Source organism: Aythya marila (assembly GCF_965140915.1).
Source record: "Aythya marila genome assembly, chromosome: Z".
Lineage (NCBI taxonomy): Eukaryota > Metazoa > Chordata > Aves > Anseriformes > Anatidae > Aythya > Aythya marila.
In genome coordinates, this window is record NC_139080.1 from 49,068,694 (window position 1) to 49,092,045 (window position 23,352).

Consider the following 23,352-nt stretch of genomic DNA (forward strand, 5'->3'; position numbering starts at 1 on the left):
TCTTAACCAGGGGGATTAACGCAAGCCTCCTGGCACAGCTGAGGACAACAAGACCATGCGCAGCTGACACCAACAGAAGCGAGGCGAAGTAACGCTGCCTAGGCAAGCAGCACCAGACGAACGCGGTGCTGGAGCCGCGCTCTGCAGGCACTGAAACGTGGCCGCAGCTCCTGCCCGGTGTCGGTGCCAGCCCGCAGCCGCGGCCGTCAGCCGCCCCCCGAGGCCGCCCGGCCCGGCCCGGCCCCGCCTCCGGTGGCGGCGCAGGGGTGACCCCGGCGGGAGGCCCTCACCGGGCCGGGCCGTGCCGTGCCGTGCCGGTGCCTCGCCACCTCGTTACCTCGCCACCGCCACCTCCCCCTCGTCACCTTTGTGCTCGTCGTCCAGGTACCGCACCCGCAGCTCCTCCTCTTCCTTCGCCTCCGAGCCGTAGCTCCTCCCGGCCGCGGCCCGAGCGCCAGCGCCTCGACCGAGGGGCGACGAGGAGGAAGAGGAGGAGGAGGAGGAGGAGGAGGAGGAGGAGGAGGAGGAGGAGGAGGCGCCCAGCCGGAGCCGGAGCCGGAGCCGTCCCCTGAGGAGGCCCAGGCCGCCCAGCGCCGCCGCCGCCATGCTGCTGCCGCCGCCTCGCCGCCCGCAGCCGCCGGCCCCGCTCCCGCCGCCCACGTGACCGGCGGCGGCACGCACGGCACCCCCGCCCCCCCCGCCCCCCCCGCTCCCCAACAGCCGCCGGTGCTGAGGCAGCGGTCGGGCGGCGGCCGTTGGCGCTGAGGGGGCGAGGGGAGGGAGGCAGCGCTGAGCCCGGCGGGTGCCGGGGTCAAGGGGGGAGATGTGGCCCCTCTGAGCCTCCTTGTGTAAAAATAAAAGGTGTGGGTGGGAGCTGTGTCCCGTCAGCAGGCACAGGCGCAGCCCTTAGGACTGCTATGAGCACCTTTTCTGGCCGTCTCGCTGCTGAGCTTCATAAGTTCTTGAGGCAACGCCATAGCGTTTTGTTGAGCTGGGTGTAGATGCGTGAGACTGTGGGTACAGCCGTGCATCCAAATCCTCAGCTAAGACCTGCCAAAGGTTTAGGTACCTGCCAAACCCAGGGAAGTGGTGGAGTCACCATCCCTGGAAGTCTTTAAAAGACGTTTAGATATAGAGCTTAGGGATATGGTTTAGTGGGGACTGCTAGCATTAGGTCAGAGGTTGGACTCGATGATCTTGAGGTCTCTTCCAACCTAGAAATTCTGTGATTCTGTGAAAGGCTGAGCTGCCTGCCAAAGGCTGAGGTACCTGCAGCTAACCCAAGGCACTAACGAGGCCCCCAAGGCTGAGAAGTTTGTCTCCCTAATCTGCGTGTTCTTTGACGAGTTGGAGCTTGAGTATTGAAAACGAGCCTTTTCCACACACACACACACACCCCTCACCCCTGTCATCTTCAGCAGTCAGCGTTAGTGGTGAGCAGAGGCCTGACGGAGCCCCTGTGGCTGCTGCTGCCTTCCCCTCTATCCCGCATTGCTCGGCAGCCCCTCCGCTGCCTTCCTTCTGGGGAAAGGGACGGCTGGAGATAACGTCCTGCCTGCTCTTGTAGAGCACCATGAAGGGCAAACGGAGGGGGAAACAGGCTATCACCTCACATTTATAATGTTTTACTATTTAAACAGGACCATAGCTTGCGATTAGCAGCCTGTTTCAGTACTGCCTGCAGTACTCTGAAGACTTTTCCAACACAAAGGAATAATGAGTGCATGTCCTGGAAATTTTGTTCACAGCCAAGGAACATTTTATTTTATGAGAATTAATTTTGAAAGATAATACCCAATTATGTCAGTGGAAACTGAGAGGCAGCACTGTTCTAAAAGACACAGGATAAGATAAAAAGACATTAAAAACAGAACTTGATTCAGTACAGTACCATCGTGTTGCCTTGTAGCTGAAGGCAGACGTGTTGTCCCTGCACAGCCGTCATTTGCAGGCGTTTCCAGACTCCTTGACTCAAGGACTAGCAAACACTTTCCTGAGCAGGGGTCAGCATATGGAATCACGCCTAATAGCCTTGTATCCCTTGTACAAACACCCACAATCACAATTAAAACCCAAACAATTTTTAAGTTCAGTTTTCTTTTACATCATCAATGTTTGATTTTACTTTCTTAGCACATGAAAAGATATTTAATTTTTATTATTTTTTTTCTGAAGTCTCTATCATCTACATTGCTAGAATGTGTTTACATTCAGATAAAAGTTTAATTTCCAATGACCTCTTTAGTGCTTTTTGAAAACAGAATTGTTGAGAAAATTTGAACTCTACTTAGAGTGTTTTTTCAAAAAATCAAATTATAAGGTGCTAGCAACATAAAGATGCCTGCTGGAATAGGTCATGCCGTTCTTTGAACCGTGTCTCTGTGTTAATGCTTAAAACTGCATGATACATAAATGTGTTTTATTTTGGTGGTTTAGGAGTACATTGCATTTTGCAATACTGTATGCTCAGTTCCTCCCATTGCACTGCCATTCGAGCATGAATTGGGACTCTTGGATGGAATCAGAATTTTCCATATTCTTGTTCCCTGTTTTTTCACTGTGGTTTAGTTATACCAAAACAGCTTTAAAAGTCAAAGTAGGACATGGAAAGCACATTTAGTTACGGAGGGGAAGAATATTGACATGCAGATTGTTATGTAAATCATGTATACTAAAAAGAAATAAAACTGGAGCAACCAGATCAAAACTGTTAAGTAACTGCCTAAATTACATATGACATTGCCTGGTAACCTGATCACCTCTGCTCACAGAAATCCAAATATTGATACTTGGCGATGGGTAAAATAAATAGATTGAGCATGGTTGTATAAATCTTGACTCAGCCTCCCTCATGCCCAGAGAAGCAATGTTAGCATGAATGAAAATGGAGCCAATATAGATGGAGGATAGCCCAGCAACTCTCTGCATTCAGCTATTACTTGTAATAGGATCAGTCAATCATAATCTAAGCAGGGGGGAAAGACTCGAAGGTCCTTCACCCTTACTTAATTTTGTATTTGGAATTTCCCCGGAAAGCCCATTCACATCAGGTAGCAGCTTCTCGCCGTGCACAGAACTGAGAGTGAAAAGAGAAATGTGCAGCCCTCTTTTCAGCTTCACACGCAGCTGTTGTCTGAAAATAGCATGCAGGTCCAGAAATTAGGAAGCATCCTGCATGGTTAGTGGAGAGAAGTTTCTTACAAATGTAATTCCAGGCACTTCGGTGCAGGGCTTCTGCCATGATTCACTCTCTTAATTAAGTATAATGGAAGAAAGTGGCTTCCAGACTTAAGATCTAAATTAGGTAGCTAAAATCAAGGAGAGTGAAAGTACTTGTGGATGTTCAGTTAGGCATTTAGTATTATTAAAAATAATGATAGATCATTTGAAATGAGACAGGAAAACTAATTGCACATGTATTTATACTAATACATGACTTTACAAGTAACAATGAGAAGATGCACACAATGTGTACAGTAAGGCAGGAAAAATGATGGAGAAAAAAGAAACTCAGATAGGTCTGAGTTGCTTAAGTTGCTCTTACATTATAGAACATGATGTGTGAGGAATAGTTTCATTTCCCTTAGGTGACCGTATCAGTGGTAGTGTGTAGCTAAAGTGAAAAGTGAACAAGTTTTACAGAGAAAAAAAAATAAAAAAATAAAAAAATAAAAGCACCAAATTTCTACTGTTCATGGTAAATCATGTCTTTTTGCAAGCTGTAAATTAATTGTCTCTGTAAAGTGACTGTTGATGTTTCAGGGTAAGATCCATTAGCTACCTCTTTTTTTTTAAGTTGGTTTACAAAGGTTATTCCAATATCATGCCACCTGCCAGGAGATCTTTTCTCTAATTTTCACCTATTTGCTTTTAATTAAGGGCAGGATTTTACTGTTTATTATGTTGTGCAATTAGCACACTTTATTGCATTTCTAACTTATTTTAAAACCTTTTGGTCATTATACTATTAATGCACAAGCAGTACACAGCACATTCTCTTTCTGGCACCAAGCCTATTCAATATGTTTCACAGGCAGCTGTTTCCTTAGATTGTCTATTTTCTTTCTGCTTAGTGCAGCTTTAGGATTATAAAACTAAGACACGCAATGTTTTCACAGCTTACTTTTCCTTTGCAGAAATTATTCTTGTTAAACTCAGCCTACCTGGGTACGCTTGCAAGTCTGCTTACATAGTGCTTGTTACCTGGTTCCAACAGTTATTGATGAAAAATGTGCCTATGTGTCTGAGTCATGCCTCAAAATGCTGCACAAGTTTTGTCTCTGCATTCCTGCCTCCTCCATTTATTTGTGTTTGTACTCTTGTATCTTAAAACTGGAGGCAGCTGTATTGGGTTGATTTAGTGGACAAGTGCCTGGCATATGTGAGCCACTTAGACATGAGTCATAGAATGGCTTGAGTATGGAAGGGACCTCAAAGATTATCTAGTTCAAACTCCCCTGCCATAGGCAGAGATCCCACCCAGGAGATCAGGGTGCTCAGGACCTTGTCCAACCTGGTCTTGAACACCTTCAGGGACGGGGCATCCACAGCCTCTCTGGACAATCTGTTCCAGTGTCTCACCACCCTCAGAGAAAATTTCCTCCTAACACCTAATCTAAATTTCCCCTCTTTTAGTTTAAAATCATTTCCCCCTCATCCTATCATTATCTGACTGAGCAAAGAGCCATTTTCCTTCTTTTTAAAGCCCCCTTTGAGTACCGAAAAGCCACAATGAGGTTACCCTAGAGCCTTCTCTTCATTAGGCTGAACATCCCCAGCTCTCTCAGCCTTTCTTCATAGGAGAGGTTCCAGAGATCAGAGGCTCCAGCCCTCTGATCATCTCTGTGGCCCTCCTCTAGACCCATTCTAACAGATCCACATGCTTCTTGTTCTGGGAGCCCCAAACCTGGACACAGCACTCCAAGTGGGTCTTCACAAGAGCAGAGCAGAGGGGGGCAATCACCTCCCTCTCCCTGCTGGTCACTCCTCGCTTGATACAGCCCAGGACGCAGTTGGCCTTCTGGGCTGCAAGAGTGCACTGCTGGTTCACGTTGAGCTTTTCATCCACCAGAACACCCAAGTCCTTCTCTGCAGGGCTGCTCTCAGTGAGTTCTTCTCCCAGTCTGTGCTCTTGTCTGGGACTGCCCCAGCCCAGGCATGGCACCTTGCACTTGGACTTGTTGAACCTCATGAAGTTCACATGGGCCCACTTCTCCAGCCTGTCCAGGTCCCCCTGGATGGCGTCCCTTCCTTCTCTTGTATCAACTGCACCACTCAGCTTGGCGTCATCTGCAAATTTTCTGAGTGTGCACTCAATCCCACTGTCCCTGTCATTGACAAAGACATTAAACAGTACCAGTCCCAGAACAGACCCCTGAGGTACACCACTCATCACTGGCCTCCACCTGGACATAGAGCCATTGACCACCACTCTCTGGGTGTGACCTTCAATCCAATTCCTTATCCACTGAATGGTCCACCCATCAAATCCATACCTCTCCAATTTGAAGACCAGGATGTCATGTGGGACCAGGTCAAAGGCTTCACAAAAGTCCAGGTGGATGACATCAGTCAGTCTTCCCTTGACAGCTGATGCAGTCACTCCATCGTAGAAGGCCACCAGATTGGTCAGGCACAATTTGCCCTTGGTGAATCCATGTTCAGTGTCTCAGATCACCTCTATGTCTTGCATGTGCCTTGAAATTGCTTCCATGAGGATCTGTCCCATCATCTTGCCAGACACAGAGGTGAGGCTGTAGCTCCCCGGGTCTTCCTTTCTACACTTTGTAAAGAAGGGAGTGATGTTTCTCTTTTTCCAGTCACCAGGGAGTTCACCTGACTGCCAGGACTTCTCATATAAGATGGAGAGAGGCTTGGCAACTATATCAGCCAGTTCCCTTGGGAATTGAAGGGGGCTTTTCAGATCAATCATGGGGCTTTTCAAAACCCTATTTCCCAAACATGGAGGGTGGAAACAACCAAAAGGTCTGCCCATTCTCCACAGATCACAAACGAGGCAGGATGCTAAAACAGCCACAGGAACACAGACGTGCTGAACAAGGACTCTTACATGAGTAAGTTGGCAGTAGCTGCCACAGAGCTACAGCCATGCAATAGCCACAGATCAGGGCCTAAGGAGGGCCTCGGGTACTTACAACAGGAGCTGAGCAGGCATTTGGTGAAGAAAATGTGCAGAACATTTTCTCATTGGGCAGGGCACATGGCTTGGAAAAATATATATATATATATTTCTTTCTTTGGGGCTAGATATAAGCAGAGATAGTGGAAACAGAGTATTCATATCAGTGGAGATTCCTCAAAATTGAGATACTTGAGGTATTTAATTAAAACCACAAGTCTTTTAATATGTCTGCTTTTGGCAAAGCTTTTAAAAAATATGCTTGTGATTTTCCAGTAGTTCAGCAGAACAGACATTTGCCTACCCAATTAAATAACTAATGCGTGCAGGCAAACTGCAACCAGAACATCACTGGAAACTTTTCTTACGATTAGATGTACTATGTTCAGCTACTTATGAATACTATTAAAATCATGTATTTTCTCCATGGTCAGGCTTCTAGAAGAGCCTTTGTATGAAGCAGTGCTCACTTTCCACCCTTGTGTCCTTTTGAGGAGTTCCAAGGCCAATGTTACTGTTAATTCTGTCTTAGAGGCTCTCAGCTTTGGCAGCTGAGAGGACAACTCTCTTATGGTGTAACAGGGTGGGTCAGTAAAAGCTGCACAAGAAGCACACAAACCAAGCTAAAACCCTGATGGTGTATTTGATATTCAATTTAAGATGGTTGATAGGGAATTCTAGTAAAGAGTAGATTTCGCAATTTTGTCCGTGTGCCTTTATATATGGTAAAACCACCTGGGCTGCTGCTAACAAGCCAGTAAAACAACCCTACTATACACTATCTAGAAGAATTAAATAGAGCTAAATATTAGCTCAGTTAAGCAAGCTTTTTACAACAAAGAATTACTAACCTTTTCAAACCAATATCTGAATTCAGAGAGTGGGGTTTTCCTCCAAACAGGCATTTGGTGAAAAAAAGATGCACGTCATCTGATTTATTATTATTATTTTTTTTAATCTTGAATTGAGGTAGTGAAGGACATTTCAATGAAATAAATTAATAGTTATTGGCATCACTGCAATCAGGAGGTGAAAAATACTTTATTACTTCTGTCCTGATATAATGTTATTTTCTAGTGAAAACAAAAATTACAGAGAAACTGCACTATTTAAGCACAGTGCTCTTGCCATGAAATGCACGTTCATAATAGGAACTAAGAGAAACCTGGTCTTTTATACTCCTTATAAAATGTTATAGAAAAATCAACAGCACTTTATGGACTGTTTGTCAGATGTAATTCTTTATTACTGCTCATGAGCAAGCCAGGAGTTAAGCTGTATATTACATTTCTGAACGGCATAATTACATTTCCCTTCTGTTCAGCTAATTTCTTTTTCTTGTTTTCTGAGGTGGCTTACGCCTAAAGGCAATAACTGATCTTACTGTGGACAGACTATAGATAACATGTGAAGTTTAAGATATTGTTTACCTTTTTGCTAAAAGCTGCAGCATTTTTGAGGAAAATCACATAGTTACTGCTTGAAAAAATATGATACATTATGCACAAATCACTCTGAAGATAAATTCTAAGCTGTTATGATGTAAAATGTATTTATGCTCATTGCTTTTCCTTTTTAGTCTTTTATGATTCACAGTATGTACTGCAGAGATCTACTGAATATATTTCATTCTTTGTAAGAAATGTCTCACATTCATTTTTACACCATATGGGGAAAGCAGTGGGGGCTTTTTTGGTGTTCTATTTAGTTTCATTAGACTAGGTTATCTTCTACATGCTAACCTTAACTGTATTTTCTTACATTCTTTCCTCTGTAATGAAAGTGATGCAATTAAGAGAGTCTAATAAGCTGAGTAAGCATTTTCAGTGAAAGCTTATTCCCTCATGCACAAAAACTCTTTTAATGTCAAAGAATCTGAATGACCTTGTGACCTGCATTTCCAGGACAGAGCAAAAGGTTAAATAGTCACAGTGTCTACATCACATATGGGTACAAGAACAGAGGAACTGAGATCTACATTAGCTAAGAACTCTTAAGTTTTGTCAAAATAGTTTAATCATATCCCTTTTTCTACTCATACTTCCCAATATAAGACATTTGCCTATGTAAGATCAGGAGCAAGGAGCCTAGAAACTGGCATGTGAAAATACATATATACACTAAGTGGCTAGTATTTTATTTGCCTAGGCACAGACTGAATACAGAGATAATCACCAATGGCAACAAACACCTGTTTCCAACAACTTTCACATTTCTGATTTCTTAAATTTTCTTTAAATTTGTAGTTCCTCAGAATTAGTATCTCATCTAGGAGTCAGTCTTTGCAATTTGTGAAATTAAGCATCAATTAAAGAAAAATTATGTACAAAAATTAACCTCTCCTTGGAGTTGTAGTCAACAGTTCTTTTCTAGATAGTACCTTTCTGTGCACATCACTTTATGTCTGGAAGTTAAAATCGTATTCTAATTGTCTTATGCACTGTAAAGTATGTTTTATCTCCTAAGTAGAAAACAATATACTGTGTCTTCTCAGCCCTGGCAGCAGCTGGCAAAAAAAAAAAAAAAAAAAAAAAAAAAAAAAAAAAAAAGCATATATATCTAAGCAGCTCCTTAAAATGGAAGACTTAGAAAGCCTAAACCAGGTTTCTAAGACTAAGCCAGGATGTAAGGTTGATAGTGCCTGCAGCTTTCTAATTACAGAAATGGCCCATAACTTGAAAAGTTTTGTGCTCTTTCAACAGCATACCTGAAAAAAATTATGAATATGGTTAGTTAGAAAAGCAAAGTTTCCTCCTTCAGTGAAGTTCTTTAAACTTACCATTTTCCTGTGATAAGTGCAGGCCAACAATAGGTGGAAGAAGTAAAAATATGAACAAGAAAAGGACATTTCCATGTTCTGAAACAGTATTTTGAAACTGCTTATGTAAAGAGATTTCCAAGATGTTCAGAAAAGCTTGTAAACTATGAACACTGGAACACATATTTAATACAGTTAAAGGTGTTTTGACAAGTCTTGGTGTTATTCTTAATCCACTTAACAGTCCAGTCATCACCTCAAGATGGCTATTTCCTGCAACAGAGACATAAAGCATCTTTGGCATCCTTGTGCCCCATCACCTTGCAGTGTGCCAGTGAAGCTCAAAGATGGCATGCTGTCCTCCTTTGGATTCTCAAATCTTGTGCAGAGCGGTCCTAAAACTGTCAATCTTTCCAGTAGCTACTGCATGAAGGAAGCATGAAGGAAAACTGCAGTTTATTTAGAATAAAGCTTCTGTAGTTTTCTTTGTAGCTTGGATATCATTACAGCACCTGTAAGGTCCTGTGTGGCCTTATAAGCTTCAGCTGAGCTATTTCAGGGGAAAAAGGATCCTGGGCCAGGAACTGGCAGGGCTCATTGAGAGGGCTTTAAACTAGGTAGGAAGGGGGATGGGGCTGAGGCTAGGATTGTTGGGGCTGTGCCAGGGGGAACAATGGCAAGGCTGGAGGATAAGGCAATGGCCCAGCTGAAGTGCATCTACACCAATGCACGCAGCATGGGTAACAAACAGGAGGAGCTGGAAGCCATCGTGCGGCAGGCAGGCTACGACTTGGTTGCCATCACGGAGACGTGGTGGGACCAGTCTCATGACTGGAGTGCTGCAATGCCTGGCTATAAGCTCTATAGAAGGGACAGGCAGCATAGAAGAGGTGGTGGTGTGGCTCTCTATATTAGAGAGTCTTTCGAGGTTGTAGAACTCGAGGTTGGGAATGACAAGGTCGAGTCCCTTTGGGTTAGGATCGGCAGGGACAACAAGGCTAGTGTCCTGGTCGGGGTCTGCTATAGACCGCCGAACCAGGATGAGGAGACGGATGAGGAATTCTACAGGCAGCTGACAGAGGTTGCAAAATCATCAGCTCTTGTACTCGTGGGGGACTTCAACTTCCCTGACATATCCTGGAAGCACAACACAGCCCTGAGAAAGCAGTCTAGGAGGTTTCTGGAGAGCGTGGAAGATAGCTTCCTGACGCAGCTGGTTAGTGAGCCTAGCAGGGGAGGTGCCCCGCTAGACCTTCTCTTCACAAACAGAGAAGGACTGGTGGAGGACGTGATCGTCGGGAGCTGTCTAGGGCAGAGTGACCACGCAATGGTGGAGTTCACTATTCTTGGCGAGGCCAGGAAGGGGACCAGTAAAACCGCTGTATTGGACTTTCGGAGGGCTGACTTTGAGCTGCTCAGGACACTGGTTGGTGGAGTCCCTTGGGAGGCGGTTCTGAAGGGCAGAGGGGTCCAGGAAGGCTGGGCGCTCTTCAAGAGGGAAGTCTTAATGGCGCAGGAACGGTCTGTTCCCACGTGCCCAAAGACGAGCTGGCGGGGAAGAAGACCGGCCTGGCTCAACAGAGAATTGTGGCTTGATCTTAGGAGGAAAAAGAGGGTTTATAAGCTTTGGAAAAGTGGGCAGGCCACTAAGGAGGACTTTAAAGAAGTAGCGAGGCTGTGCAGGGACAAAATTAGGAAGGCCAAAGCTCATCTGGAGCTCAATCTGGCTACTGCCGTTAAAGATAACAAAAAACGTTTCTATAAATACATCAACACAAAAAGGAGGACTAAGGAGAATCTCCATCCTTTACTGGATGCGGGGGGAAACTTAGTTACAAGAGATGAGGAAAAGGCGGAGGTGCTCAATGCCTTCTTTGCCTCAGTCTTTAGCGGCAATACCGGATGTTCTCTGGATACCCAGTACCCTGAGCTGGTGGAAGGGGATGGGGAGCAGGATGTGGCCCTCATTATCCATGAAGAACTGGTTGGTGACCTACTACGGCATTTAGATGTGCACAAGTCGATGGGGCCAGATGGGATCCACCCAAGGGTACTGAGGGAACTGGCAGAGGAGCTGGCCAAGCCACTGTCCATCATTTATCAACAGTCCTGGCTATCGGGGGAGGTCCCAATCGACTGGCGGCTAGCAAACGTGACGCCCATCTACAAGAAGGGCCGGAGGGCTGACCCAGGAAACTACAGGCCTGTCAGTTTGACCTCAGTGCCAGGAAAGCTCATGGAGCAGATCCTCCTGAGAGTCATCATGCAGCACTTGAAGGGGAAGCAGGCGATCAGGCCCAGTCAGCATGGCTTTATGAAAGGCAGGTCATGCCTGACGAACCTGATCTCCTTCTATGACAGAGTGACGCGCTGGGTGGATGAGGGAAAGGCTGTGGATGTGGTCTACCTTGACTTCAGCAAGGCTTTTGACACCGTCTCCCACAGCATTCTCTTCAAGAAACTGGCTGCTCTTGGCTTGGACTGGCGCACGCTTCGTTGGGTTAGAAACTGGCTGGATAGCCGGGCCCAAGGAGTCGTGGTGAATGGAGCCAAGTCCAGTTGGAGGCCAGTCACTAGTGGCGTCCCCCAGGGCTCGGTGCTGGGGCCAGTCCTCTTTAATATCTTCATCGATGATCTGGACGAGGGCATCGAGTGCACCCTCAGTAAGTTCGCAGATGACACCAAGTTAGGTGCGTGTGTCGATCTGCTTGAGGGTAGGAAAGCTCTGCAGGAGGATCTGGATAGGCTGCACCGATGGGCTGAGGTCAACTGCATGAAGTTTAACAAGGCCAAGTGCCGGGTCCTGCACCTGGGGCGCAATAACCCCAAGCAGAGCTACAGGCTGGGAGAGGAATGGTTGGAAAGCTGCCAGGCAGAGAAGGACCTGGGAGTGATGGTGGACAGTCGGCTGAATATGAGCCAGCAGTGTGCTCAGGTGGCCAAGAAGGCCAACAGCATCCTGGCTTGTATTAGGAACAGCGTGACCAGCAGGGCTAGGGAGGTGATCGTCCCCCTGTACTCAGCTCTGGTGAGGCCGCACCTCGAGTACTGTGTTCAGTTTTGGGCCCCTCGCTACAAGAAGGACATCGAGGTGCTTGAGCGGGTGCAGAGAAGGGCGACGAAGCTGGTGAGGGGCCTGGAGAACAAGTCCTACGAGGAGCGGCTGAGGGAGCTGGGCTTGTTCAGCCTGGAGAAGAGGAGGCTCAGGGGCGACCTTATCGCTCTTTATAGGTACCTCAAGGGAGGCTGTAGCGAGGTGGGAGTTGGTCTATTCTCCCACGTGCCTGGTGACAGGATGAGGGGGAATGGGTTTAAGTTGAGCCAGGGGAGTTTTAGGCTAGATGTTAGGAAGAACTTCTTCACTGAAAGGGTTGTGAGGCATTGGAACAGGCTGCCCAGGGAAGTGGTGGAGTCACCATCCTTGGAAGTCTTCAAAAGACGTTTAGATGTAGAGCTTAGGGATATGGTTTAGTGGAGGGCTGTTAGCGTTAGGTTGGAGGTTGGACTCGATGACCTTGAGGTCTCTTCCAACCTAGAAAATTCTGTGATTCTGTGATTCTGTGATTCTATTCAGTACAGGATGAGGTGAGAACAAGGTGGAAACTGTGAGGAGATATCACTGCTTACCAGGATCTGTTTTGACCTTGAAATAAGGTTTTCAGTCCAACATGCAGTAGGAACTTGTCCTGACAGAAACCCACATGCATCTTTCTTCATTGCACTCAAGGCACTTCAGCTAAAGAGTGTATCATTTACAGAAAGTAGGATATTTTTTTTTTTCATTACATAAATTAGATGGTGCTGGACTGAAAATTGGTTAAAGTGTTGGTTTTTTTTTTTTTTTTTTATGATTCCTAATACAAGAAAATGGCATTTCTTAACATAAAGCGCATGCTAAAACAACATACAACCATACTTCCCAACAGTTTGCTATGTTCCAGTTTTTCAGAAGTTAACTGAAATGTACTGAGCATGACTTTTCAGACATGACGAGAGCCTGCTACCTCCACTCAGCTCATCTACAACTGCAAGTAGTCATGAAAACCCACTGTGTCTTATATTAGATAGATAAGAACAGGACTAATTAATATGTCTAAAATTTTGGCAAAAGTGCAAAAAATGAGTGTAACATCTGAGTGCCACAGATGTTAGATCAGATTTTGTGAGCATCTGAAATAAATAAATATAACATACGGACCATCCCACAGAACTGTAATGTTGAAAATTAGAAGTGTATTCTGCATTTATATTCCTTTCTCCACTTTTTTTTTTTTTTTTTTTTTTATTATTGAATATGCTTATTCTTTAATCAAATCTTGCTTACTCATTGTCTTGTTTTCCTTCTACTCAATCTTGTGTTGCATTCAACATAATCGTATGTTTAAAGCATCAGTCTGTTGCTGTAGAAATCACTGGTGTCACAAATTCAGTTAGAATTTCATGACAAGATCACATATAAAAAGTAAATGGGGCTCAAAAAGAAGGAAACCATTGTTGAAATAGCAAAGCTTTGGTAACAGGCTTTGGTAAAGGAAAAAGTACAAAAGGATATACAAAGAGTAAGGCAATTTAATATTTGTGTTAAGAGAAAAATCCTTTAGCTTTTTCTCTTTCAAATGCAGAAACATAAATGCTGTTAGAATTGTGTGTTTTTAAAAAACCCTATAGAAGCATATCATAAAACCACATTTTCTAAACTTTCAACCTATTGCATATACCAAAACAGAAAGACATGAAATGGACACAACAGTGAAAAAGATGAATTGAAGGTAGGTTTTCTTAATGGAAAGAACAGGAAAATTAATTTTTTATTATGAGGCGACATATAAACTCCATATTAATTGCTAGAAGAATTAATTTAAGTACTGTTTAAAGATTTATTCAAATGAATGTCATATTCACAAAGCAACATTTCTCTGAGATCAGATTTTTCATCTTTTTAGTCATTTTTACTGCATTTTTCTAAGACTTTGATTTAATGTGCTGGCTAAAAACATCTTACTAGCTGTATTATGTGGTCTGTCAGACTTGTCAGACGTAGTACATCTTGGAGAAAATATGTGCTTACAAGATGCTCTGTGACAACAAGTGACCTGCCTTGCTGTTTCCAGTATGGGAGGTAACCAGATGTTACACTGGTATTAATATAAAGCTAGCAACAAAGATAAGAAACAGATTAAAAATAAGGATTTTAAGACACAGCATTTTTTTTTTTTTTTAAGAAAGAGGTAAAGTGGTGCTGCTACCTTATGAAAATATTTGTAAAAATCACAGTGCATAGCAAAGCTTTCTCTTTCATAATTATAGCAGTAAGGAGCCCAATGAAGAGGGTAAACATTTAAAGAGATAGTGCTTTTCTGAGCATTTCCTATTGAGTTGCTTAGGTTGTTTTCCAGTGATGCTGCTTTTTAGATATCCCATTCTTAAGTTCCATCTTCTCTCATAGCTCGTGTATGTAGGAATGCAGCAGAAGTCCAAGGTATCCCAAAGGTTAGGTGCTGAAGTGTTCTCTATCATGTCACTCAGCTCACTTTTTGAAGAATTCAGGCATGAAGTTATTTCCTTATTCTTGAGAATATTGATGAATGTAACACTTCCATGGAGTAACAGATGCCACAGTGCTTGCCTGAAAGATGCTTCATACCGTTATACTTACCGAAAGACAGAGGGAAAGCATTGTAAACCTTTTCCTTCTGTCCATTTTCTAATGGACAGAAGGGGAAAAGAATATGGTCTTACCTACAGATTTTACCTAAACTGGGAGCCCATCGATAGCTGGAATGTGCAGCTGGACTTAAGAAAGTGGAAACCCCTTGTTGACATATGACTTGGGAGATCTAAGGAAAAGGAATAGCCACTTGTCCTCCATCTTCTGGGTTGGATTATTGTACACAACACATTTATAAACCACTTCTTATTCAGTTTGTCCCATATTTGAATATATACCCTGTACTTGCAACAGCTGCAGCTGGGCACTGCTTTTAGCTAACCTATTCCACCTTCAGAATAAGGGTTTATGCTACCTTAGATTAGCTTCTTAGTATCTAATTGTGAGGCAGGCATAAACTTACTTCAGTCAGCACTTCATTAAATGTGCAAGCATTTCCAAGCACACTCTTGTGTGTGGGATGCAGAATAGATTAGACACATTTAACTACTTGGAGGCTGCTTTTGGCACAGACCTATTCATCCAGACCCACCGTTGTTTCTTTTTTCCATATCTGAAGGGCAAAAGCAGAAACTATTTCATATTATAGTCAGATGCTGTTTAAATTTGTCCACCCGCCCACATCATAAAATGGTTTACAATTGTAATAAATGTAACCATTCAGGCTAAAATTTGCCATGCTGAATGCCTGCCTCAGGCTTTGGCTAAGTTTAAACTAGAATGGCCCTGTCCTTTCTAAGATTGCTCTTGTAGGAAATGTATTGTCTTGAAGAAATTGCCAGCTAGTGTCATCTCCGTGTCTTGTTACAGAGAACTACAAGTTGTCAGTGACATCACTGAAATTAAGAGTTCTACCTTTTCACTTTTCTGTGAGAAGTCCTGCAAGCAGGCTAAATTGCAGTGTTTCCGCCTTGGAGGGCTGACTGTTTAGAAATGGCCTGTATGAAAAAATGTGTATGTTCTGGATAAAAGTGGCACCGTGTGGTAATATTGTTCATACATCACTGTCCCTTGTTCTCCCCCCTATCCCCACCCACCTCCCTTCGGTGGGGCAATGAACTGTTCTAAAGTAAGCTATTCATATGGCTGTGCAAAATTCTCCAGTGTAACATGAATAACTTTTTATGACCTATCAGAGTCAGCTCAGGTCATGTCTCACATGGAAATCTTGTAAGCCATTAAAGAAAAGTGAGGAAAAAAATCATTTGCTTTGATGTGGCATAGTGATCCATGGAAGAAACATCAGGGATAGAGAAAAGAGAATTAGGAAAATCAGAGTCTCGTTTTACATTGTCCAAACCCACCTCCTGAAAGTTTTTAAGAAATAATTTTCAAGATCAATTAATTCTTTTCAATTCTGAGCTTGTCCTTCATAATTGTAAAATTGCTCAGGGAATTTTACTTTGCTGAGTCCTCTAGTCTGTCCCTCTAAGAAAACCTTGTGTACAAGAATCATATGTAACATGGTTTCCTTGAGGTCAAGTGGAAAGAAGTAAATGCTATATGACCTCAGCAACTACAATAACCTGCAAGACTGCAAGACTTTCAGTACATTAGAGTGCATATTTTTTCATCCTCTCCCAGAAGAAAACATCAAAAGGGATTGTAAGACCTGCAATTTTCCCTTCTGTTTAGTGCTAAAAATACAGGAAAGGACTTCTTGTAAAATTAACCTCTGACCTACATATTTGTTTTCTCTTCTTAGTGACAAATTACACAAGCAAAATGATATACATTTACTAATGCTTCTTTTCTTTGCCTTAAATGGTTTTGTAGCATGCTCTGATTCAAGTCCCCAGTTATGCCTGAGCATTGTTGGGTAACATTTTTATTATGCTCTAATGCTACTGAGTTTCGTTTTTATCTGAGAAAGCCATGTACCTTAAAGTTCGGGTAGCTGAAAATGGGTGATGAAGTTGCAAGGAAAATAAAGATATTCAGTCTATTCAGATGTAGTTTTACAGTGGTACATGGTACAATCAGAAAGAGAAAGTTGTATTTAATCTGAATTAGGGGGGGGGGAAAGCAAAGGATTCTTAGCAATGAGAATAGGCAAGGTGGAACTGGCAAACCATTAGTTTCAGAATTTTTAGGTTACCCTGGAAAATAATGAAAAAATATATTCTTATGCTTTGGTGATACAGTTGTGGCTTAAGTGGCTTTTTCCAACTGTAGTGTCTGTGAATCATTGTCTGAAATCAAAGCAAGGAAAAGTTTCAAAAAAAAAAAAAAAGATTATCTAGTCAAAGGAATTAAAAAGTCATTTTCTTAACAATTACTTTTTCCAAAAGAAGTTTTTTTCTCTGTTTATCTGTATGGTAGAACTAAATCAAGTTCCTAGTTAGATCTATATGCAAATTTTGATCTAACAAGATAAAGTTCTTTCAAGAGGGAATTGGGTCTTCTTAACAATATAATTCTTAGTGCTATGCAATAAAAAAATAGTAGTAATAATTTGACATTTCAAAAAGGAATTGATGAGGTGATAAAGTCTTTAATTAGGTAGGAATCGGATACAGGTCAAGATGTGATAGCAACTGTAAAAGATGATGGAAATAATTTATAAGTGAAATAATCCCTTCCAAAAGTGCAATAATAATAGACACATATTTCTTAAATAGAACCATAATTCAAAAAGCACTCAGGGAGCAGAGATAGCTAAACCACTACCTGACATTTTCATGTATTATTAGGGAACAGTAAGTTTTCAACAGTGGCTGAAGTCAGACCCATAGTAAATCACAGGCTATATAAGCATTTTTCCATGTTATAAAAAGAAAGCATCATCCAATTATATAAAACTTCATTCTTCAATATGTAACTGTAGTAATAAGCTTTAATAAATAAAAGATTTGATGAAATGGAGAGGGAGAGACGAATAAAAATAAAAACATTATCATCTAATGAAAGACAGACTGGAAATCACAATGCAACTGTTTTACCACCTCTTAGTAAGGAGTGGGAAAATGACTCCCATGTACGCATTCTATCCGTAACATATCCACTCTGTTATATTGTCGGTGATGTTCAGTCCACATATAGCTGAGCCTAGGATGTTTCAGACCTCTGTAAGTGGGGAAAGAAAGAACACATGGTTTGCACAGCTATAGATAAGCACATGAATTCATTGACATACAGCTAAGCATTGATTCTTTGATGGTACTCATAGAACAGCAATCCGATCAGCATTGTTCCTAAGCACATTGAAAATATTGATTGATTTTTACATACAGTGATTTCTATAGCAGATTACAGAACTGCATAAAAGCAGGGCTATCAGAGCTTCAAGGGGTAGACCTATTTATCCCCTTTCCCAGAAAAATAACAGCCAGACAGATCCTTGACAATGGTCCTCTTAAAAATTTCCAGCAATGGAGACTTCACAGGCTTCACAAATGATCTACTCAAGTGATTTTCAACCCTTCCTGTGAGTTTTCCTGAAATGTCCAGACCTAATTTTCTTGCTGTTGCTTAAGCCTCTTCTCATCTTATCCCTTCTGAATAGACAATAAATAATTACATTATTCTTTGCTGCAACATTTTATGTACCTGAAGATCCTTATCTGTTCCCTTCCTTAATCTTATGTTATTTTAGGTTAATCAAACTCATTTTTCCAGTCCTTCTTGTAGGTACCACATTTGATGAGCTTCTTGTGCCATTCCTTGACTTTTAGTTACTGTTGTTCTTGGACATGGTGTACAAAACTGAAAAGAAAAAAAAAAAAAAAAAAAAACCTTCATAATGCAGAATTTTTGTGAGTATCCTATAAGCTATGCTCCTGTTGATATGTCCCAGTATACTTTTTTTTTTTTTTAAATTAACTTGTTAACCATTAACTTGTTAACCATGATCGGCTTGTGCAAGTCACAAGTCTCCCATGTGTAGGCCTATCATGAGCCAGTCACTGCTCATCTTGTAATTGTACAATTGAACATTCTTGCCTAAATACAGTGTCTTGCATTTACTGTTGAATATTATCTGTTTGCTTCCAGATCATTTCTCCAATTTTGCTATCATCATTTTGAAACTTAAATCTGTCGTTCACTTTAAAAAACAGTCCCTTTCAGCTTCAAAATATCTACAAATTGTCTACAAATTTTTTGTCTACAAAACATTTTTATAGCTTTAATGGAAATATTTAATAGATGAAAGCACAGGGGCACAGGCTCCTGAAATATCTCACTTGGTCTGGCTTTTGTTTAACAATAAAAAACATTCAACTCACCACAAAATATCATCATACTACTGTTTTTGCATCCCCATTTTAGTAATTTCATGTTGATCACATTTCCCTAGCCTACAGTGCATCTGTCACATGAGACCCTTGCAGTAGTCAAGATATAAGATATATATTTCTTTTTCTCTACCCCAAGGCCTGCTCCCATGTGATGAAGAGAGCTTAGTGCACTCGTGGTGAATTCCTGCTTATTGTCACTTCTTCACTAACTTTTGAACATTTACAAACAGCTTGTTTATTTATTCCAGAATTTTCCAAGAAAGCAGATCCAAAATTTTTCACATTTCCACCTCCCATTTTTGAAACAAGCATATATACATATAAACTGTATATATGTTATAATATATATTTTTGTTGTTGTTGTTGTTCCCAGAGTATCATCCCAGTTCTCACAAATAATTCTGAGATAGCTTTGCATGATTGTTTAAACTTGAATTTCACAAAACGATTTGTGAGAAAATTGAAAGCCTTTGGTCTCTGACAATTTGAATGTATCCAGCTCAGTGAAGTGTTCTTATTCTGTCTGACCACATGGTAATATTAATGTTGTTAGAGAATGGTAATCCAAAGACATTAAACCCTTTAACTTTCTCCACTTTACCTATCATTAGCTCCTCTCTGTCCTGTAGCAGAAAAGCAATTCCCTTCTCCTTCTTATACTGGCGAAGTGTGTATACACTTCTTGTTCCTGTTGATATATATTTAATTTTCTTTGTCAGATCTTCATATGTGCTTACATAACTGAACTTAGTTTCCACTTTCCGTATACCTTACTTATGCCTGATGCCAGTGAAACCCATCATTAAGCAAATTGTTCCTGTCCTACATTTCCCGTCTTCCACTTTGTGTCCTTAATATCATTGCTTTGTCAGTTCATCTTAACCTTTTACTTCTCTGACTTTTCATTCTGATTGCTGAAAGAAAATCAGAGGTGCTTTTATTTTACTTCATCTCTTTTTAAAAGTGATCAACCTTGTCATTTCACTGCAATCCACTTTACTTGGCACTCAGATTTCTCAAACTCATTGGCTGGAATCAAATTTTAAAATATTCTTTCATTATTTGCATACTTTACACTCTGCTTCAGAAAAATTATTACCAACTCATTCCAAGAACTTGCTGAGCAGCCTTCACACCATTCTGTACCTTCCCTAAAGTCACACCAAATTTCTGCAGAATTTCATTACTTCTCTTAACCACAAAACATTTCTTCTGTTAACAAAAAATAAAATAAATGAAATAAAATAAGAATGATCAGATCACTCAAAGCCATATATGCATTCCCTGACTTATTAGGCAACCCTGTGCAATTCTTTCAGAGAATTAATACTAGAAAAAATCTACCCATGTTTGGAACTATTTCTGCTTGTCCCACACTTTTATCAGCCCTTCAAGCCAGACGGTAAAGGAACTCAAGTAAGAGAGCTTTTGCCACGCCTTAAAGGCATTGAGGTTGTTTGGGCTTGCTTCCTTCCTGTGACATTTTGGATACAAAAGGGAGAGTCCAGCGCAAAGTTTACCAAACAAAGCCCTGAGAGCCCTGTGCATATCATAGTCTTGGTAACAGCAGCATGAGACAGAACATTTGGTACATTGTACATTCTTAGGTTGGATCCACATACTTTAATAATGGCTTAGGAAACTAGACCAGTTGGTTTGCTAGCAGCTTATGCCATACTTTGTAATTTACACAGTGAGAATAATGAGATGATAAACCCTATGATTATTTTCTTAACTATATATCATATTTTGCTCAGTAAGACATGACTTTAACCTAGGGTCTGAAAGACTAATCTGTAAGCAGAACCCTCTAATTAAAATGTACTCTTATTTATAATGTACCCTTAATATTCCCTAAATCTTTAACTGACAATTGAAATGCCTTTTGATAATAACACAGGCTATTTTATCTAGTTTTCTTTTTCTCTAGAAACATCTGTGAAGCAGAAGGGATGAGACTTTCTCTTAAAAATTGTGGGAACACATAAAATATACAGTACGCTTCCTGTTATAGAAGCCTATTTATTAGTCTAAATACTTGTGCAATATTTGGCAAATGATCAAAACTAGTTTCTCCTGATGTGTTTACAATGTTCTAAATTAAAAGCAAAGCCCATTTTCAAGTGACATTTGTCATACAAACTGAAATGTTTCTCTCATGCTGCATGTGGTTATACTTTCTGCTTGACGGGATAAGCTCCAAATGTTGAGTACGAAGTTTGCAGGAAAGTTCTTGTGAGAATTCAAGTTGCCATCTAGCAATTCTTCTTGTAAGAAGAACCAAAGGAGTCTTTTCCCCAGTGTAGGATTTTTTTTCTATGACTGTATGTTTACTTAACTTTCTGCCTGATGCTGTGCTTAATCAGCTACACTGAGAGAAATTCTTTTGATTTCATTGCATATTCTGTTGCTCTTTACCCCGTTTTAATGTTCTTTCCCATAACCTTTGAGTGGTAAAATGCTCACAGACAAGAGCAGAAGAGCTCCCATTTCTCTAGTGAATGCTTCAGAAATGTACTAAGGCATAAATTTAGCAAAAGTTTTGAACAGACACTGTCTTCTGCATCGAACTGTGAAAAAGTAGCTTGCAGTGCAACAGAGATACACTGTAAGTGTTATAAAAATTACTCAGCACCATATGCAAAACATTTTCTTTTCAACTCAGGTTCAAAACCTGTTAAACAAACCTGTTTATTAATCACCATTATTGCTTCCTAAGGGTATCTGACAAGCTCTGAAAGAAAATCGGGTCAGTTTGTAGCAGCAGCTTTTGAATGTGTTGCACTATTACGTGTGTACTCAAAACCCGTGCAACACTTAACAAGTTGCACAGGAAAAATGTGCTTGGGTCATGTTTCACGTTATAAATAGATAGATAGGCAAACATATACACTGTATCATTTCCAAGAAAAACACTTCATATTCCAGTAACCTGTCCCTCTTTTCATACCTCAGACTTAGCTATCTGTTTACTGAGTTGCAGACTATTCTTGGACTTTTAGACATCCTAGAATTTAAATAAAAATTATTGGGATCTATATTTTTTTCTTCCTTTTTCTTTACCTGAATGATTTAATAACCATGAATGGTCCAAGTTGAAATTCAAATTAGGGAATCTGCTGCAGTTCAGGAAGAATCACCATTTGCCATGCACAGAAAACTACCCTGTGTATATTTTAGCACCAGAGCTTCAGCTGACTCAGGGATACTTAGAAAGAGAGTGGGTTTAAAAAAAAAAAAAAAAAAAAAAAAAAAAAAAAAGGGTTCAAGTGCAGTATTTTTTTTTTTAATTGGATTGTTTGGTGTGCCAGCCATTTCCTACCTCTCTAAGGAGCACATTTTGCTTACTGCTGTAAGGCTTCAAGTGGCAAACATTTATTTATTTATTTATTTATTTATTTATTCATATATTTATTCCTGCAAAGAAACTACAAGTTTTTGGAGTAAAACATTGCATCTTCAGATATGGTAGAGAAAGCATTTAACAAAGCTGAAGCTGACAAACAAGGGAGAAAATACTGAAAATCATATTCTGTAAAATAAAATTAATCAAACAAATAAACAAAAAAACACCCTCCTGTAATAAATAAAAAGCATGGCCTGAGCTATGCTCACAGTTACATAACTGAGAAAGCAACTGACTATTGTTTTGCCTTTTTATATTCTTCCAATTGCCAATGTCTCTTTTACAGTGCGCAAAAAGATTCTTCCATTACAAAATGAGGTCCTAACTGGAGGCTGGATTCCATTTCCTACATGTCAAGTAAATAAAATGTTGCCAGAAAATTTATGCCAAATTAAAGGCATGGTAAGGTAGTACAGTTGAGATTAACTCACTTCAGAGGAGTCAAGAAAAAAATGTAGATGGCAGGCATCCTGTGTATGCAAGAATGCACGTAATGTTCAAACTAATTCAAACTATTCAAATAGGCGAAGTCCTGCACCTGGGGAGGACAACAACCCCTGGCACCAGTAAATGCTGGGGGTCACTCACCTGGAAAGCAGCTCTGCAGGAAAGGCTCCCAGGGACCCTGATGGACACCAGGTTGAACATGGCCAAGGAGAGTGTCCTGACCACAAAGAAGGATGAGAGAAGGGCAGGCTGCAGTGGGCAAATCATTGACAGCAAGTCAAGGCAGGTCAAGGCAGGTGATCCTTCCCCTCTCCTCAGCACTGCTGCTGAGGCCACCCCTGGAGGACTGCGTCCAGCTGTGGGCTCCCCACCAGGAGGGAGACACGGACATAGTGCAGAGAGTGCAGCAAAGAGCCACAGAGATGGCAAAGGGCCTGGAGCGCCTCTCCCACAAAGGAGACCCACGGGCCTGGCCCTGGTTTTGAGGGCTTCCTTCCCCTCCCTTGAGCACCATGGGGCCTGGGACATCTTTCCCCCACTTCGAGGGCTATGGGCCCTGTGCCCTTCTCTGAGCTCCGCAGAGGGAAACAACCCTGTAGACACCAAGATCAGTCAAGAAGGAGGGGGAGGAGGTGCTCCAGGCACTGCAGCTCGGGATTCCCCTGCATCCCATGGAGAGGACCATGGTGAAGAAGG

General features: G+C 41.6%; 1 protein-coding gene across 1 annotated transcript in view; it reads right to left on the bottom strand.

The window, feature by feature from the left end:
* The window catches only part of AUH (AU RNA binding methylglutaconyl-CoA hydratase), a 118,181-nt gene extending 117,527 nt beyond the window's left edge, over positions 1-654 (bottom strand). The window contains exon 1 of the mRNA XM_082783805.1: positions 366-654. Coding sequence (XP_082639931.1) covers positions 366-606 — 241 coding nt within the window. The 5' untranslated portion in view covers positions 607-654. The remainder of the gene's footprint in view (positions 1-365) is intronic.
* Positions 655-23,352: the final 22,698 nt, after the last annotated feature.